Source organism: Ylistrum balloti, unplaced genomic scaffold, assembly GCF_031769215.1.
Source record: "Ylistrum balloti isolate Yb309-2 unplaced genomic scaffold, AGI_CSIRO_Ybal_v1 Utg369874, whole genome shotgun sequence".
Taxonomy (NCBI): domain Eukaryota; kingdom Metazoa; phylum Mollusca; class Bivalvia; order Pectinida; family Pectinidae; genus Ylistrum; species Ylistrum balloti.
In genome coordinates this window covers 901,105-920,593 of record NW_026782015.1, presented here as the reverse complement: position 1 = coordinate 920,593, position 19,489 = coordinate 901,105, and the positions used below count along the sequence as shown (strand labels likewise).

The window sequence follows — 19,489 nt, the reverse complement described above, 5'->3', positions numbered from 1 at the left end:
GCTTAATTTTACTGTCCTGGCTATGTGTTGTGTGTGTCGCTACAAATTCTTTTTTATGTGAACTTTGATGTTTTTGTACTGAAAATGTAGAATCTGAATATTCCTTGAGATCAATTGTTTCTGCATTGCTTTTTACTGGCACGTCACTTTGTTTTGAAGACTTTTCTGGTGGCAAAATCTGCTTTGTTTTCTTGTGCTTTTCTTGCGAATTTCCACTATGTTTCTTTTTTTGATCCAATGGAGTGAACCTCAGCACTTCTCCGCAGAAAGATTTTTGGTCGTGTGGCTCTCCAACTCCAATCCATTCTTGCATTCTTTTCAGCCATACATTGTGTGTAAGTTCCTGAGAGAATAGTGTATCATTCTGGTCCGTCTTAGGCGCTGTTTGGGGAACAGTTGCTGGACAAGATCGAGTGCGGTGATGATGTCCCCCTTGGCAGTACAAGGAACTTACTTCTGGCACGCAATTGGCCTCCGTAGTTGAGTAAGATATGACCTTGTCAACATTGTCAGTCTGTGTAGCTGGTGCTGTGACTTCTCTGATTTCGGAGCCAACATTGGCCTGGAAACATGAATTTATTTTATCTAATTTAACATAATAACCCCCAATAAAAAAAGAAAACCAAAACAATCAAAACTCATCTCTAATATATCTGTTCGGCAGAGTATGAAATCTAGATGGGAAAAATTAAGCGATTTCACAGCAGTGTTCAAAAGTTCAACTTTTAGTCTGTCCGTCTTTGGTCATTTCATTTACAATGTGTGCAGTCATCTTAGTATAATTGAGATTCGATTCTAGGAAATAACGGCCCATGTTATGTGCCAGAGAGAAACAAACTTTGGATTTGGTTGGTTGCTTGAAAGGTCATCTGAACATGGCCTTTGACTGTCATATCTTCCCAACGTTGTGTTATAATGGTGATCTGTATTTCAAGCGGATTGCTTGTAGCTAATAAATAATATGAATTCGGATCAAACGATTTTAAGTTAGGCTTTAGGAGCTTATAGATATTATACACCTGTGTGGATATCTTGATACTGACAAAGATCAATCATTTCATATCAACAGATTCTATAATTCTGTAAAGCAGTTTATTTTGGTTAAGATGCCTACTTCAAGTATGGTCATGAACTATACATATTCGAAGAACCACACAACGTATGAAAACCGGTTGAATCACCAATGAAGAATGTAACCTCACCAATTTGGACAACGACGAACGACTCACAAGTATGTCACATCTATCTCTGCTTTGGTCATTTAGAACGGCCGAAGGGCACCTGATGCATGTGATTTCCTCACTGTCATTTCTTTCCGAGGTCAGCCATTGTCTTTGATGACACTTTCAAACAGGATGAAGGTTTCTTAACATTATATTATCTATAGCTAAACTTCTTTCGTTACTTATTCTGATGTTATTACTAATTTTGATAAGCACTACATTTTAAGATGTCATCAAAACCAAGTTGCATCATCACAGAATATCAAATCCTTTTTAATTCATCTTTAAAATAAGTTTTGAAATATTCCTAAGAACAGTATCGACATGTATTGATTGTAGAAATGACTTAAACAAGACAGATGAATGAGAAGCTAAAACTGGTGTTCACAAAGTGGCTAATCCTTGAGTTATCTTAACAGATATTTACCCGAACACAAGTATGGTGACCACATGACATTTGGACTGGATGGTGACCAGCTGTTACAAAACACTGACTCAAGCATGTAGAACATCGGCCTGCACTGTTAAAAGCCATTGTTAGAATGGTAATAGCGACATCATCATTGTAACTCGAGCTGAAATCAAGAAGCAATGCTGAAAACATATTCTAACGCCGGTTAGCAATTATATAATCATATCAACAGAGGTTGGGTAAAGTGGATAAAAATCTTAGACTCACATACGACTTAGGCTGAAACTAAGGTAAGATTCTTTACTAATTACCAGCTTAAATAAGTTTGTCGCATTACTTTACTGCATGCTATTTGTTTACTTTTGTCAGGTGTGGGCCATTGTTTTGACTAATTAATCTCCTGCGTAATGTATTGCGATTACTATAATAAAACACAATGAAACACAGACTGGCAGTTGCTAATACATAGTCAACACACTGACAACTAGATATTGAACGAGGGATGTTTTGTTTTGACCTACCTGCACTATCCGGAAGTTTTTATTTGAAATTTGCCGCTCGTGAATATTACTACGACCTTCACCTGTGTCAAAGGTCACATTTACCTCGTTTTCAGTGTGTCATGGCTGCGCCCTTGTTCATGCGTTGGATGTCAACAAACTCTCCACCAGCTTTGATAAAATAAACAGACAGGCAGATAACTTGCAAGAAATGTGTAGTACGGTGTATACATACACCATTTAAGCCTGTCTGCATTTTTTCTGCCATTTAATGTTTTACCAACTCTTTAAAACAGATGTTTGCTACCTATTTCACTTACACTTGTAGATGTTATGATTGGTGTATCTGTATTATCAGCCGACAGCTATAGACATTAGGCTTGAAGATGTCGCTATGTGTTCAGTTGTATCGCTTTGGGCGACAGGCTTGGTGTAGATCACACATTCAAAGAATCGTTGTGAACCAGTATAGCCAGGTCAGAAGATATCAACACACTGTCCACAGCAAGACGTCGGAGTACGAGTCGTCACTGTTTGTCAGTGGAGTTCACCAGGATGACACTCTGTTGCTGTCTCTAGACCTTGATATTGAGGCAATGTTACAGGACTTAGATTCCAATATACACGCCAGAAGACATGCCAGTTGGAACAGTGATAATATTCGTCAGTTTGTAAGTTGCCGGCCATGTAATTATTTTGAATCATGATTTAAAGCAATCGAGAGATTAATACCTTTGGTATATGTTTTAGTTTTCTTAAAGCTAAAAGTAGTAAACAAAATTAAATTTCAAATGTAAAACTGAGGAGTTATAAATATTCAGATATAATAATTGCAGATTATTCTGCTGTTGTGTGGTATGACGGAACATTTTGATATGGGTCTCGACAGGAATTTAGCGCAGGTCTTGCCTCTGATTATCCAAATCTCATAATATTAATGGTTACGCACCAACTGGAATTGAAACTGGGTCTGTAGCATGATAATCCACATCTTTATCAACTTTGGTTGGGGTTGGGGGAGTTATTTTTGCGATAAATTTTCATTTTTTTTTATTGTCAATAAAATCTATGCACTTCACAAAATATTACACTGATAGGGATTTTTCACGATCTTACAACCTTTGCATAATTAGCTTAAAATTCCCCCTCACATAAATTTTGATGCCTACAGTAAGCCCCCTTGGAAAATTGGTATGAAAATTATTAATCTTTCTAAGACTGTTTATTTTGAAAAAAATTAGTTGTGTATTTGGAGAAAAGTGGTTTATAATAAAAGTGAGGTGTTGCAAAAAGGTATCTCCCTAATCCAAGATAAAAAAGAATTATGATGGAGAGTCAAAGCAAATTGGAATGAAATGGTTGTGTAGGTCGAGTGTTTAATTGTGGATGGTCTGATTATATAGGAATGATGAGAAAAAAAATCTTCTTTTGCCTTTAAACAGAAAGACAACTGCAAACGATTTGTGGAGATGAGAGCAAAGTTGAAAAACATAGAGGATGATCAAAAGAACACAACTTTGGCTTTTAAATCTATTAAGGAGAAGGAGGTAAGTTTCTTTTGTTGATTTATTGCATAATGTTAACTCTAACAGAGTGACATGGAACCATACAATACCACACAACACGTTCTTCAGAAAACTGGAACTCAGTTAGGAACATTCAACAGTGGAAAGTGATCTGATATTTGTAATAGTATATTAGTTCAAATGCAAAATAGTACAAGTGTAAAAAATGTATTGGGTATATAATTTTTCGTATAAGTTCTTTGAAATCATTATTAAGTAATATGTGTCACAGTGTTTGATAACATGGATGATATAATTGTTTATCTCTGGTAGTTATAAGAATTCACTGTAGTAAATCACATAATCATATAACTCTCTTGATATTTAACAAAGGCTAGTTTTAGTTTGGCTCAAAAACCTTACCCAACCATGAACCTAGAAGTTTGTAAGTCCACCATATGTTTTTGTAATTTTCATGGAAGTAGAACTTAAGTCAAGATTCCTTCCCTATATATCCTAAATTACCTCCATTAAGATAGAATTGAATGGTGCCCCTGGTTGTGGTTTTTTTTTATTATTAATTTTCATTTATTTATTTTTCATTATTATTATTTTCATTTCTCTTTTTCATTGTTTTCAAGCAAAACTTGACTATGACAAAAGAAAAAGCAGACCAAGAGAGAACACATTTGAGGGAGAAGGGGAGACAATTGAAAAATCAGCACACCAGCATCATGGTGAGTGTTTCTCTTAAAAGGACTAGATTGTCATATCATCAGTATTATTATATGAATTGCTAAACGTAAGTCATTCTTACCTCTTCATGAAAATACAACCAAAACCCAGTTACTTTTACTGTGAAATTCACTTTCCTATATTTCAAATTTCAAAATCTTGACTCATTGAAATATATTTACCTCCCAGAGTCTCATCTCTGTTCCAATATCTTCAACAACTCAAAATTGTCTTTCTCTGCTGATGACAGATCACTGGCAGTTATGTATAGCTTATGTATGTTTTGTTTACATATCACAGACATATGCATACATCGTACAACTGTTTAGTTTCTCCTCCCAGCTGTTAACTGAGTTTTTGTCGTGATGATATTTTCTGATTGATTGTTGGAACTCCTACATATATATAGTTTGTTTAGTCACTTCTTAAAAGGAAAAGTACAAATATACTATTCATTCACATAATATTGAACTGCAGAAAAGCTTGCCACAATATACTCCACCTAATAAATGACTAATAAGGATAATGGTGAGACAGGATACATGTATTTACTAAAGTAAGACTCTGGTGTGAGATAAACAATTAAGAAGCTAAATGATGTGGTAGATTTAATGTGATATTTTCATTTAATGTGAAGTACTCATTATCATTTGTTCAATTTTAATCATACGCTGGTGTAGCTATTTTATCGGGTTTTTTAATTTATATTCATATAGGATGAATATTTTACTTTGGAGCAAGCTGTCTTCATCCGCGCTCTTCAGATACCTAACCATTTACATATCGACACGGTGAGTGAGCTGTTTTCTGATTACTGTAAACAGTATATTTATATAACACTGTCAAATTCTAGCGCACGCACAGAAAACTGTACAGTACGATTTAAGTATTGACATGAATTACATGTAGTGCAGTCGGAAAATCCCTATTTCTAAAATTAGACACCAGAGCTCCTTTCATTTACTATTGTTGTTTGTGTAGTGTTTGGTAATAGATGTCAAATGATTTCGAAAGATTTTGTTTGTTATTGTACATGTACATACCAAATTTTGATTTCAAAATTTAGTGCTAAATTTGTATTAACACAGCACAAACATCACAAAAAACACTTAAATTAAACTAACGCTAATTATAAGTATGTGTACAGTAACTAGATTCAACACGTAGAAATGCTTGTTATAAACACCAGCTTAGTATTATGAAGTACACATGTACTGACAACCCAATTTCAAATATCTACCATCACAAGCTGGAGGACTGATAGAATATTGTAAACCTACCTTCTGTCGCGTGTGATTTCCTTTCTGCACATTTACAATAAAAAAATGCAAACATTAATTACTGTGAATTGACAAATGTGCAGTTTATCCTGAATCTACATTTATAGGATATACATCTATTATGAGTTTCATAAATTTGAGGTTAAATTCAGTGTCAAGGATTACTTAGTCTCTTGAATGTTTGGTTTTAAGGAGTTTGTGATTGGTAAATGAAAGACTCCAGATGGGATCTGTAGCAGGTCTGAATTCTTTGACAGGGTCACCTTTATACAGTAGGACTTATGCCATGCAAGCTTCCGAATAACCTTCATATCATAATCTAAACACAAGACACCTATATACAGTGGTAACCTTTCGTCTCTAGTTCAAATTTGATACAGTGGTAACCTTTTGTCTCTGATTAAATTTTTTGATAGTGGTAACCTTTTGTCTCTAGTTCAAATTTTATAAAGTGGTAATATCTTGTCTCTGGTTAAACTTTTATATAGTGGTAACATCTTGTCTCTGGTTAAAATTTTACAAAGTAGTCACATCTTGTCTTGTCTCTGGTCATGCATATTGGATCATTTTGAATATTAAAAAAACTTTGTCAAGTTCCACTAGAAGGTTCTCAAGGGTGCCTAACAGCAAATTGGATTTCAGTGCTACTCTGACAATAAGACAGACAGCTGAGAGTTTGAAATGTTGGCAGTTTTGTTGTACAGCTGATGAATACACACACATTTCACCTAGATGATTGGGACTCAGTTCCCAGACTGGATAGTATTTTGGAGTGTAGGAACACAATCTCACATTATGGACATAGTAATACAACAACACTTTAGTGAGACCTTTAATTGAAATAGTTTAAAAAATGAGTTCTTTTTTCGTGATCTAAATGTTAAGGTACATGATAGTTATCAGTAGTTGTTAAAATACCTGATTTTATCATTATTTTTTTTTTTTTTGTTACAGCCAACAGAAGATGAAGTAAAAATATTGGACAAGTGTGGCTCTTCTGGTAAGGTGTCCTGTCATATATAAATTATTTACCTTGTTAAGATATACACAACAGTATAAAGTATATCCCAATGTGTAACAAAGTAATAATTTCTATTAAGGGCTCTAACACAGTTGATTTTTTTCTTTCGTCAAGAAAAGTAGCTGTTTTGCTTTGTTATCTTACTTAAACAGTGTTTAATTTCTCAATCTATTTCAGAAAATGTCAAGGTGTCCAGTGAAAAATTGAAAAAAATACTGAAGAAATGTGTAAAATTTAGGTAAGGTATTGAACAGATCCCAACGAACGGTATTCATAGAATGTATGGCTCAAAAGTGGCCATCTTAGAATTTGAAAGTTAAAGTTTGTTGTGGCAATTTTGCAAGATATATTTGAGAGATCTTTCTCAGATTCCATATGTAGGTTTGCTTTGGTCTCTAATTGTGTCCTTGGGTATCAATTAAAGACTACTGTATTATCGCAATTTCTGAATTTTCAAATTCATATATCTAAGGGCAAGAACTGAGAAAATAATAAAAAGAAGGGAAAGATTTACCTTTCAAAGAACAAATACAGTCTGGGCAATTTCGTTCACTAAGATCCCTCTTGGGTCTCTAGTGTCTTCAGTAATGTAGGTCATATGTCTTACTTTTTGTCTTCAGTGATGTAGGTCATATGTCTTAATTTTTGTCTTCAGTAATGTAGGTCATTTGTCTTACTTTTTGTCTTCAGTAATGTAGGTCAGAAGTCCTACTATCTAATGTCAGACGCAGCCCTTAAAGAACAGGAACTCATTATCAGACTGTCTTCAGAGCTAAAGAGTTCCGGGTTCACACACATGGTGTGTCCTGAGATCTTCAAGACTGTCCCTGTTGTAAGTATTATTACTAGATTCTGTCCCCATGGTAACATAATAAAGCAACAGATTAAGATTAAGGGAACACAAGAAAGTCCTCATGGAAACGATACACTCATATTAACTGTTCACAAACCTCACCCATTAGTAAACAAGACTTTTCCCTTAGTAAATGTACACTAAATCTGTTTCTATAGTAACAATACACAAAACTGTCTCCATAGTAACAGTTTACCAGAATGTCTATATTGTAACACTATTCTATCTCTTTTCTATGTTTTCACTCTCAAAATGGTAAATAAAAAAGGCTGGCTATGGTTATCAGAAATCAAATCTGAAATACATACATGCTTTTTTCAGAAAAAAAAAATTATTTATAAATATGTAAAAGTGTGTCATTGTTTATAAATGTATAGGTGTAACAATGTTTACAAATGTATAGATGTGTCTTTGTTTATGAATTTTTCAGGAAGGTTCTGGCATTGTCCCTCCAGGCCCTGAGGAGGTAAGGAGTTCGTTGTTGTGCACATGTCTGGTTAACAAGTGTTTCTATACAGCTTCAATTTACAGGTTTCTACAATAATCAATAGCAAGATCAGTAGGATACATCATTTTAATGTCTCTACGTTTGTCAGTCCTTGTTTGCCTTACACTGATTTTCATGCCTGAAGATTTAAGGTCAAATCATTTGTGTTATAAAAAGTTTCCTCACACTCAAGCTTTTGTTTCTAACTATTCTAAAATGTATAAAAAGTATGTTTGTCACTGTAATTATCAATATTACCTCTGCTAGCTGCCAAAGCAATCCATCCAGTTCTGGGGTATTCAGATATTTCTGTGAAACTGGTGTGTCTGTCCATCTGTTTGTCTGTCCATTTGTCTGCCTTTTGACACAATTTTTTACCACCTTCTCCTCCCACAATTATTCCCAGATTTGGACAAGTCTTTGCACACTTATTTTTACCAACATGTTCTTGTGTCTCCCTGAATATCATTATCATGTCCTACAGTTTTCATTAGAGTTACGACCCAGGGTGTCGCCATGTTGACCAGTCCTTGTGCTAATGGCTTATAATCTTGGCAACAATTAGTATTCTGTATTCATATCTACTGATACATGAGAGTATTGTATGCACGAATGTAAGCTACACTTCTGACAAGTTTAGAAGTCATTGGGTCAAAGGTCACAGATGCATTACGGTACCAAAATACCTAATTATCTCCAAAATGGTAGTTTTTTTTGTATACAAATATACAACAGAGTATTTAAAGAAACTAATTTTTGAAGAAAAAATTTTCATACCTAATTAGATGATGTCTTGCAAGTAACGATTATTTTGGTTATCAATTTTACTAGATTAATGGCTCTTGATACTTCTGTCACAGACACAATTTATCCACTATTTCTTCTATGAGGATTTATGCCTAGATATTCATAAAACAATTTTGCTATACGACAATATATGATCGTGTGTCACTGCAAACATTTGTATTTGTGAACATGAGTTCCCCTATCCTTTTACCATGCCAGTCAAAAATTTTAATGTGACATCTTATGTTATGGCATTGTCTGTCCATTCATTGTAAACTTTAATTTGTCTGGAGATTTCCCCCCACAGTTTTCAACTGATCTGTCTCAAACATGGACAGCCTGATACTTGGCTAATATGTTCCCTGGATGAAACCCAACAAAAGTAGTTAAAAGAATTACCAGTTGCCCTATATTCAAGTAAAAAGAGGTTCTTCCTGATGTCTGTCTATTTCTACATTACCCTGTCTAATGTTTTTCTTTATTATTATTTCTACAGATCTATAACTTAGAAATACAAGACGTCAACAAAGAGAAAACACACATCCTACCATATAAGGAATACATACGAGGAACATCTGTGTTGTCTTTTTTAGGTCAGTATATATTGGGATCTGTCCAGTTGCTTATTTACAAAGATAATCATTGATGATTTTTATCAATTGTGGTGAAACGTCTTTTGATGGGTTAATTTGTTTGTTTACGGAGATATCTTTTATTTTGTCAGTTGACATAAATTTCTTTTATAAGCTTACCTGGTCTGTTATGCCATATGGTTTCCGTCTGTCAACTTTTTCTATCAGTTGCTGCTAGTCATAATTTTGACCAGATTTGGTCAGAAGCATCCTTTGGGGAAGCAAAGCAAATTTTAAAAAAAAAAATGGAAAGAAAAAATGATGGATCTTGGTCCCCAGGGGCCTGATTGGCAAGTTTGAATATGGGAAATGGAGCAAATTCTTCAAAATCCTATTCCTTCTGTAGAAATGATTAGATTTTTCCCAAATTTGGTTTCAAGTATTCTTTGGTGAAAGGAAATCAGTTTTGTATATATTAAGAGTGGGTCTCAGTCCACAGAGGCAGGACCCATTATAGGGAAAATAGAAGATATTTCTTGAATCCTTCTCCAACTGTAGGAATGGCAGGATTAAAATGTTTTTGAAATATGAATGGTTTGACTGACCTAAGGGACAGAAGGTTGGAGCCCAGTAGCAAAAACTAGGTACATTGTGTGCTGGATATTGAGGTTTTCGTTTCCTTTACTTTTGATAAAGTAATTTCAACCAAGCAAAGCTAGGTGAGCGATACAGCCCTATGGACCTCTTTTGTCAATTTGTTGGTTTATAGAAATATCCTTTTTTTTTTGTTAGTTTACAATATCGTATTGTATACTTATGTTGGTGTTGCAGCTTACTTTACTAGACATGTTCTTACCTCTGAAGATCTCCCAAAGAAATTCTTCACTGTTGGAAGGTCGTATGACACTGGTAGGTATTATAGCCACTGTTGACAGGTCGGATGACACTGGTAGGTATTATAGCCACTGTTGACAGGTCGTATGACACTGGTACAGGTAGGTATTATCTTCACTGTTGACAGGTCGTATGACACTGGTACAGGTAGGTATTATCTTCACTGTTGACAGGTATGATTTTCAGGGTTGTAAGTCAAGGTTATGGTCACTATTACTATATTTAGAATTGTATCATTTGTGATGCTTTGGTTTAAATGGAAAACACCTGTAAGTATAAGCTGTGTTGGTAACACTGAGTTTGAAACACAAAGAGATGTATTTCTGTATATACGATATTGTATTTTACAGCGCAACAGACTAACTCACTGCCAGGCTTGTACGGTGCCTCACAGAACATATGTGTAAGTTTATTCTCAAAAATACTATTTCCTTGTATGTTTTGTTAGAAAAGTAGTCCTATAACATATCATTTGGTTTCATTTATGCCTCTAAAGATCAGTAGAATAAATCATTGTTTTATACCACAATCAATACAGTAAACAAGGATCAATGCTTCAGGTAGGTTTTGTTGTAAATAATAAGTGATATGAATATACTTACAAAACCTAGTCATGATATATACATGTATGGTTAATAAGTCAAGGTTATGGTCACTATGTACTATATTAGAATTGTATCATTTGTGATAATTTGGTTTAAAGGAAAAACACCTGTAAGTATAATTGTGTTGTAACACTGAGTTTGAAACACAAAGAGATGTATTTCTGTATATACGATATTGTATTTTACAGCGCAACAGAGTAACTCACTGCCAGGCTTGTACGGTGCCTCACAGAACATATGTGTAAGTTTATTCTCAAAAATACTTTTTCCTTGTATGTTTTGTTAGAAAAGTAGTCCTATAACATACCATTTGGTTTCATTTATGCCTCTAAAGATCAGTAGAATAAATCATTGTTTTATACCACAATCAATTCAGTAAACAAGGATCAATGCTTCAGTACATACTTAGGTTTTGTTGTAAATAATAAGTGATATGAATATACTTACAAAACCTAGTCACTGATATATACACTGATATATACATGTATGTAGATTAATAACACATACAGGGTGTATTTGTGAATAATTATTGTGTACAGGTCAGTAACATGGTAGTACAGGTAAATAATTATTGTGTACAGGTCAGTAACATGGGTGTACAGGTCAGTAACATGGGTGTACAGGTCAGTAACATGGGTGTACAGGTCAGTAATTATTGTGCACAGGTCAGTAACATGGGTGTACAGGTCAGTAATTATGGTGTACAGGTCAGTAACATGGGTGTACAGGTAAATAATTCTTGTGTACAGGTCAGTAACATGGGTGTACAGGTCAGTAACATGGGTGTACAGGTCAGTAACCTGGGTAAATATGTCAGTAACATGGGTGTACAGGTAAATAATTCTTGTGTACAAGTCAGTAACCGGGTGAATAGGTCAGTAACATGGGTGTACAGGTCAGTAACATGGGTGTACAGGTCAGTAACCTGGGTAAACAGTTCAGTAACATGGGTGTATAGGTAAATAATTCTTGTGTACAGGTCAGTAACCTGGGTAAACAGTTCAGTAACATGGGTGTACAGGTCAGTAACCTGGGTAAACAGTTCAGTAACATGGGTGTACAGTTCAGTAATTATTGTGTACAGGTTTGTAACATGTACATTATTTCAATATAGGCAGAAGTTGCTGCTCTATCCGGGAATATCACTCAGAATGAGGCTATGTACCATGACCTGCAGGAAATGTTGTGGAGTAGTCTCTCGAATCTGGACATTCCAGCCAGGTATAAGTTCCCTACACAAATATACTTAACAAATAAAAGGTTATCAAGATTTCGGCAGCAGCTGTTGTCAGGTTTCACTGAAATATGGTAAATGGGAGGTCAAATGTTTCAGTAGAATGTCTGTTTATGGATGATTAAATGCTGACTTAAATACATTAGGGTTCAGTGATTTTGTGTGCTGTACAAGACATGTTCCTAAGAACAGTGTTTGTTATTTGTGTGACCTCCATTGGCTAGGACCACAGCATTACGATGGCAGCACATAGTGCCTGTATATTGTCAAGTGGTGTGAGCTGGAATGGCATTCCTCTCCTCATCCAATGCTTACCCTAGTTCCTGTAAGAGGGTGGATTTTACCAGCAAGGTACTTGTCTTCAAAGAACATCCCAGATGTGCTCTATTAGATTCAGATCAGGGAATTTTGCTAGCTAATCCATAACTTGGGCATTGTTCTGGTGTAAGAGTGCCTAGTCACGTGACTGGTATGAGATGTTACATTATCATGCTGCAAATGGACCCAGCTCTTTGACACTGTAAAAACAGAATGGCAATGGGTGCTAAAATCTTGTCCCAATGTTAATTGGCATTGAAATTGCCATTGGCAATGACTAATCTCAGTTCAATATCCAACAGATATGCCACTACAAATCATCACACTATCCCTTCTAGATCTGTCAGCCTTAGTTACACAGAAGTCTGTGAAACACTCCTTCCAATGTCACCATACTCACTGGCTGCCATGATTGTACATCAAACAAAATCCCGACTCATCAGTGAACAGAACATTGTTCCACAGCTGCTCCTTGGACAGTCAGATATTGAAGCGGTTGCATTAAAACACTGCCATAAATGACATAGTCTTTTGGCTATACCCAAAATGGTGTTCAACCTTGCATTGGGTTGCACCACCTTTGAGCATGCCAATAGCCATTATTCTCTCTTCTTTGTGAATTATGTAAATCAATACAATTAAAAACCAAATGATGAATTTTCAAGTGATTAAAGTTTGGAGATAGTGCTTAGAGCATTTTATGAAATTCATCTGAACAAATCTCGAGTAATGTGAAGGAATTTGTTTTGTTTAATGCGGCAATCTTTGAATTTCACACCTGACTGATTTTAGAAACTAATCCCGAGATTCCTACAAAACACATTAGTATCTGAAAAATATCTGCCTAGTTACTTGATAACACTTTTTTTATTTGTTAACTGTGTAATTAGAACAGATCTACCCAGGGTTTTCTTATAATCTTCAAGGTACTGTTTTTGTGATTTTATTCTAACAAGTGAAATATCTCCCTTGCTGAAAATATCTGCCTGTATATTTACCTTTCCAAACCAAGATTGATATTTTCAAAAATATCCAACAGATATGTAAATAGAATATAAGTGTTACAGAGACTTATATCTGTTACAGAATGGTTCTAGTGCCTGCACACTCCTTACACTGTTCTGAGCGGAGGAGGACAGAGGTACAGTTTTGGTCACCAAATCTTCAGCAATATATACAGGTGAATATTGGTGTCAAACTATAGGTTCTCTCCCCTGAAAAACCCTTTGTCTTCTTGTTATCATATCTTCAACAATATATACACATTATCGTTGATGTCAGACTATAGGTTATCTCCCTTGAATTACCTTTGTCTTTACACAGATGATTATTAGTGTCAAACTAAAGGTTATCTCTCCTGAATACCATATATCTTCTGGTTATCAAACCTTCAGAAATATATACAAATGATTATCAATGTCAAACTATAGGTTATCTCCCCTGAATTACCCTTTGTCTTTCTGGTAAACAAGTCTGCAATATCTACAAAACCAAAGGTTCTCTCCCCACTATCTATCCTGAATACCCTTTGAGGTGTGCTTTTCAGTATTTAAGTATTTCACTGTCTGATATATCTGTACATACCCACACAACAATATACCTGTATAGCTATATATACAGTGACACACCTGAACACTCCTTTATCTGTACATTCATCATATACCTATATATACCTGAGATACCTTCCTGTTACAGGTGGGGTCACTATCATGCTATGGAGATTATTTCAGCAGACGTCTCATGTACAGACAGAATGCTAAGCCTTTAAAGGAGCCGGTGTCAGAGTCTAGCCTCGTCTACACAGTAAGTTGTCACACTAATCCTATATCTACACAGTAAGTTGTCACACTAATCCTACATCTACATAGTAAGTTGTCACACTAATCCTACATCTACACAGTAAGTTTTCACACTAATCCTACATCTACACAGTAAGTTGTCACTCTAATCATCTACACAATAAGTTGTCACACTAATCTTACACCTACACAGTAAGTTGTCACACTAATCCTCTACACATTAAGTTGTCACTCTAATCCTCTACACAATAAGTTGTCACACTAATCTTACACCTACACAGTAGGTTGTCACACTAATCCTACATCTACACAGTAAGTTGTCACACTCCTACATCTACACAGTAAGTTGTCACACTAATCCTACATCTACACAGTAAGTTGTCACACTAATCCTACATCTACACAGTAAGTTGTCACACTAATCCTACATCTACACAGTAAGTTGTCACACTAATCCTACATCTACACAGTAAGTTGTCACACTAATCCTACATCTACACAGTAAGTTGTCACACTAATCCTACATCTACACAGTAAGTTGTCACTCTAATCCTCTACACAATAAGTTGTCACACTAATCTTACACCTACACAGTAAGTTGTCACACTAATCCTCTACACATTAAGTTGTCACTCTAATCCTCTACACAATAAGTTGTCACACTAATCTTACACCTACACAGTAGGTTGTCACACTAATCCTACATCTACACAGTAAGTTGTCACACTAATCCTACATCTACACAGTAAGTTGTCACACTAATCCTACATCTACACAGTAAGTTGTCACACTAATCCTACATCTACACAGTAAGTTGTCACACTAATCCTACATCTACACAGTAAGTTGTCACACTAATCCTACATCTACACAGTAAGTTGTCACACTAATCCTACATCAACACAGTAAGATGTCACACTAATCCTACATCTACACAGTAAGTTGTCACACTAATCCTACATCTACACAATAAGTTGTCACACTAATCTTACACCTACACAGTAAGTTGTCACACTAATCCTCTACACATTAAGTTGTCACTCTAATCCTCTACACAATAAGTTGTCACACTAATCTTACACCTACACAGTAGGTTGTCACACTAATCCTACATCTACACAGTAAGTTGTCACACTAATCCTACATCTACACAGTAAGTTGTCACACTAATCCTACATCTACACAGTAAGTTGTCACACTAATCCTACATCTACATAGTAAGTTGTCACACTAATCCTACATCTACACAGTAAGTTGTCACACTAATCCTACATCTACACAGTAAGTTGTCACACTAATCCTCTACACATTAAGTTGTCACTCTAATCCTCTACACAATAAGTTGTCACACTAATCTTACACCTACACAGTAAGTTGTCACACTAATCCTACATCTACACAGTAAGTTGTCACACTAATCCTACATCTACACAGTAAGTTGTCACACTAATCCTACATCTACACAGTAAGTTGTCACACTAATCCTACATCTACACAGTGAGTTGTCACACTAATCCTACATCTACACAGTAAGTTGTCACTCTAATCCTCTACACAATAAGTTGTCACACTAATCTTACACCTACACAGTAAGTTGTCACACTAATCCTCTACACATTAAGTTGTCACTCTAATCCTCTACACAATAAGTTGTCACACTAATCTTACACCTACACAGTAGGTTGTCACACTAATCCTACATCTACACAGTAAGTTGTCACACTAATCCTACATCTACACAGTAAGTTGTCACACTAATCCTACATCTACACAGTAAGTTGTCACACTAATCCTACATCTACACAGTAAGTTGTCACACTAATCCTACATCTACACAGTAAGTTGTCACACTAATCCTACATCTACACAGTAAGTTGTCACACTAATCCTACATCTACACAGTGAGTTGTCACACTAATCCTACATCTACACAGTAAGTTGTCACACTAATCCTACATCTACACAGTGAGTTGTCACACTAATCCTACATCTACATAGTAAGTTGTCACACTAATCCTACATCTACACAGTAAGTTGTCACACTAATCCTACATCTACACAGTGAGTTGTCACACTAATCCTACATCTACATAGTAAGTTGTCACACTACTCCTACATCTTCACAGTAAGTTGTCACACTAATCCTACATCTACACAGTATGTTGTCACACAAATTCTATGTCTACACAGTAAGTTGTCACACTAATCATACACCTACACATTAAGTTGTCACACTAATCTTACATCTACACAGTAAGTTGTCACACTAATCCTACATCAACACAGTAAGTTGTCACACTAATCCTACATCTTCATCATATTTTATACCTCAGTACTACATCTTGGTTTGATTTGGTTTTAGATACATGGCAGATGGACCAACATTACTAGACTGGTGGCTCTGCATCTTGAGTACAGGTAAGGCTGCTGACAACAATTTTATACACTTAACAAATATATTTGTGGCATCCATGCTACCATTAACACAGTCAAAATGACATTAAATCCAAATGTAGTTTAACCAAGGTGACATTCATACTACCATTTATGCCATCAAAATGATGTTAAAATCAAATGTAGTTTAAACTGAGACCTGACCTTGTCACTAAAAAGTGAGATAATCATAAAATTCCTCACATTTGGATCAGTAGAGTAGATGCTAAGTGTTAATTAGAGTTTCAGGGCACAATAACATGTATACACCTGCTTGTTTGTTGCAGTTGTCAACCCATTGGGGCTGTATAATACCGGACGGGAGGCACCACAACATATATTATCTAAGCAAACTCATCTTTAGCTTCTTGTTCTACATATACCAAGATGAGGGAAATCCATGTACAACAGGAAATGATGAGAAAATTTATCTGTACAGATAGGAGAGAAAGATTCACCTGTATAGAAAGGAGAGTGTGTGGCAGATATACCTGTACAGAAAGGAGAGTATGAGGTAGTTACACCTGTACAGACAGGAGACTGATAGGAAGATATACCTGAACAGAAAGGAGAGTGAGAAGAAGATACACCTGTACAGACAGGAAGGTGAGAAGATACACCTGTACAGACAGGAGAGTGAGAAGATACACCAGTACAGACAGGAGAGTGAGAAGAAGATACACCTGTACAGACAGGAGAGCGAGAAGAAGATACACCTGTACAAACAGGAGACTGATAGGAAGATACACCTGTACAGACAGGAGGGTGATAGGAAGATACACTGTACAGACAGGAGGGTGAGAGGAAGATACACCTGTACAGACAGGAGACTGATAGGAAGATACACCTGTACAGACAGGAGGGTGATAGGAAGATACACCTGTACAGACAGGAGGGTGAGAGGAAGATACACCTGTACAGACAGGAGAATGATAGGAAGATACACCTGTACAGACAGGAGGGTGATAAGAAGGTACAGCTGTACAGACAGGAGAGTGATAGGAAGATACACCTGTACAGACAAGAGAGTGAGAAGAAGATAAACCTGTAGAGACAGGAGGGTGAGAAGAAGATACACCTGTACAGACAGGAGGGTGATAGAAAGATACACTGTACATACAGGAGAGTTAGAGGAAGATACACCTGTACAGACAGGAGGGTGATCGGAAGATACACCAGCACAGACAGGTGGGTGTGAGGTAGATACACCTGTACAGTCAGAAGAATGTCCTTGAAATGAATTGTGTTGTTTATACTGGTATTCAATACTGTAGAGTTTGACAAGTTTTTGTATGTCTTGGATGTTAAACATATTAATATGTTAAAGAGTTAAAAACTCTTGTGTGTGTGAAGTGTGAATGTAACATATAATACATTCTTCCACACATGTTTAGGTGTTAAATAAATGTTTGTGTAAATAGGATTTTTTATTTTTAACTCGTCTACCTTAAGGACAATGGAGCTTATACCATGGTGTCTACTGTTGTCCATAACCCCATCCCCGCCCCCAATCATCAAAGTGTTTCAGCAAGTCTACACAACAAAATCTGATACAGAATTTCTAAATTGAAGTCTCACTCTTTCCCCACAATACACATACCAAAGTCCTTCAGGATAGCCCCCGATATAGAAATCCCGGATATAAGTCTCATTCTTTCCTCAAAATACACGATTTCATCAAGTCTACACGAAAACCCCGATATAGAAACCCTCATTTAAATCTCATTTTTTCCTTACAATGAACGATATCCGCAATTCTTTGATTGAAGTTTCGCTCTTTCTCCACAAAATACGATATTAACAAGTTCTACAGAAAATCCCCGAAAAAGAAATCCCGGATTTAGTCTCATTCTTTCCCCAAAATAAACGATTTCAGCAAGTCTACACGAAAACCTCTTGACGAAGAAATCACTGAATGTCTTACATATCAGCGCCTGGAAATGACATTATAAATTCCTTTGCTGAATGCGCACGGAGTGGACCGAATCTACACTGAACATTTTCTGCAATCGACAAGGTACAACGTCTTACCTGCTGTACCACCAACAGACTACAAGTCGTACTTCTTATCAATTTTTCAAAAAGTAGAATGTTATACCTACCGGCATTTTCATTAATACAAACCACGTGTTGTCTTTTACACTGTTGAGCCGAGAAAGGAATACTCTGATCGATGAATACAGATATAAATGTATATACCGAGGTATCAGATATTTTCTTGTAATTTGGTGTGTTGGGATCTGTTCGTACGTGCGTCAACCGTCTGTGGTCAAAACTAGGTCACTGCTACTACGTATAACCGTTATCACAACTAGAAATTGTCGCGATTTTTTAAGTCAGTTTCACTCAAACTTAACATTCTGATTCACGATATAAGGTAATGATTGAGACATTTAACATACATTTCTTATGGCCAGAATGAATTCACGAAACTAGTCAAACCCTACGTTTGCCTTTATGATACTCGTTTCGTACAATTTTGGAGCGCGAGGGAATTAATATTGTCTGCGATGTCTTGTTAGTCTAGTACTCTAACTTCCGGAACAATACGAATCCACCAAACCATCAGTTCACTTTACTAATTATATCTACCACACCAGGTGACAGTGTTTGATGGTCTGACGGGGAGATTGGCCCACGTTCCGTCTTATGACACAAAATCCAGATTTAAAAAAAACTGATGCAGTTTCGACAATTTATTTCTGCACTTTCTGAGGAAGTTGTATGTAAAAGCCAATTAAACCAGCATAGAATTAAGCATCAGGCGTATGTGTTAATACACACGGATAACTCTCGCGTTCGAGTGTCTTTGGATAAATAGAATCTTCCATC

At 35.9% G+C, this 19,489-nt stretch overlaps 1 protein-coding gene across 2 annotated transcripts; it reads left to right on the top strand.

The window, feature by feature from the left end:
• The first annotated feature begins 2,312 nt into the window (after window positions 1-2,312).
• Window positions 2,313-18,048, top strand: LOC132546092 (serine--tRNA ligase, mitochondrial-like). 2 transcript variants are annotated; one of them, XM_060209789.1, is made up of 16 exons: window positions 2,313-2,806; window positions 3,578-3,682; window positions 4,282-4,377; window positions 5,092-5,166; window positions 6,610-6,655; window positions 6,854-6,914; window positions 7,367-7,508; window positions 7,960-7,995; window positions 9,299-9,395; window positions 10,206-10,283; window positions 11,062-11,114; window positions 11,988-12,094; window positions 13,512-13,605; window positions 14,121-14,228; window positions 16,587-16,642; window positions 16,945-18,048. In XM_060209789.1, the coding sequence occupies exons 1-16, from the start codon at window positions 2,522-2,524 to the stop codon at window positions 16,967-16,969; spliced, it is 1,464 nt and encodes a 487-aa protein (XP_060065772.1). In that variant the 5' UTR covers window positions 2,313-2,521; the 3' UTR covers window positions 16,970-18,048. The 2 variants fall into 2 exon arrangements, with proteins under 2 accessions (XP_060065772.1, XP_060065771.1); XM_060209788.1 differs by lacking the exon at window positions 11,062-11,114 and adding an exon at window positions 10,619-10,671.
• Window positions 18,049-19,489: the final 1,441 nt, after the last annotated feature.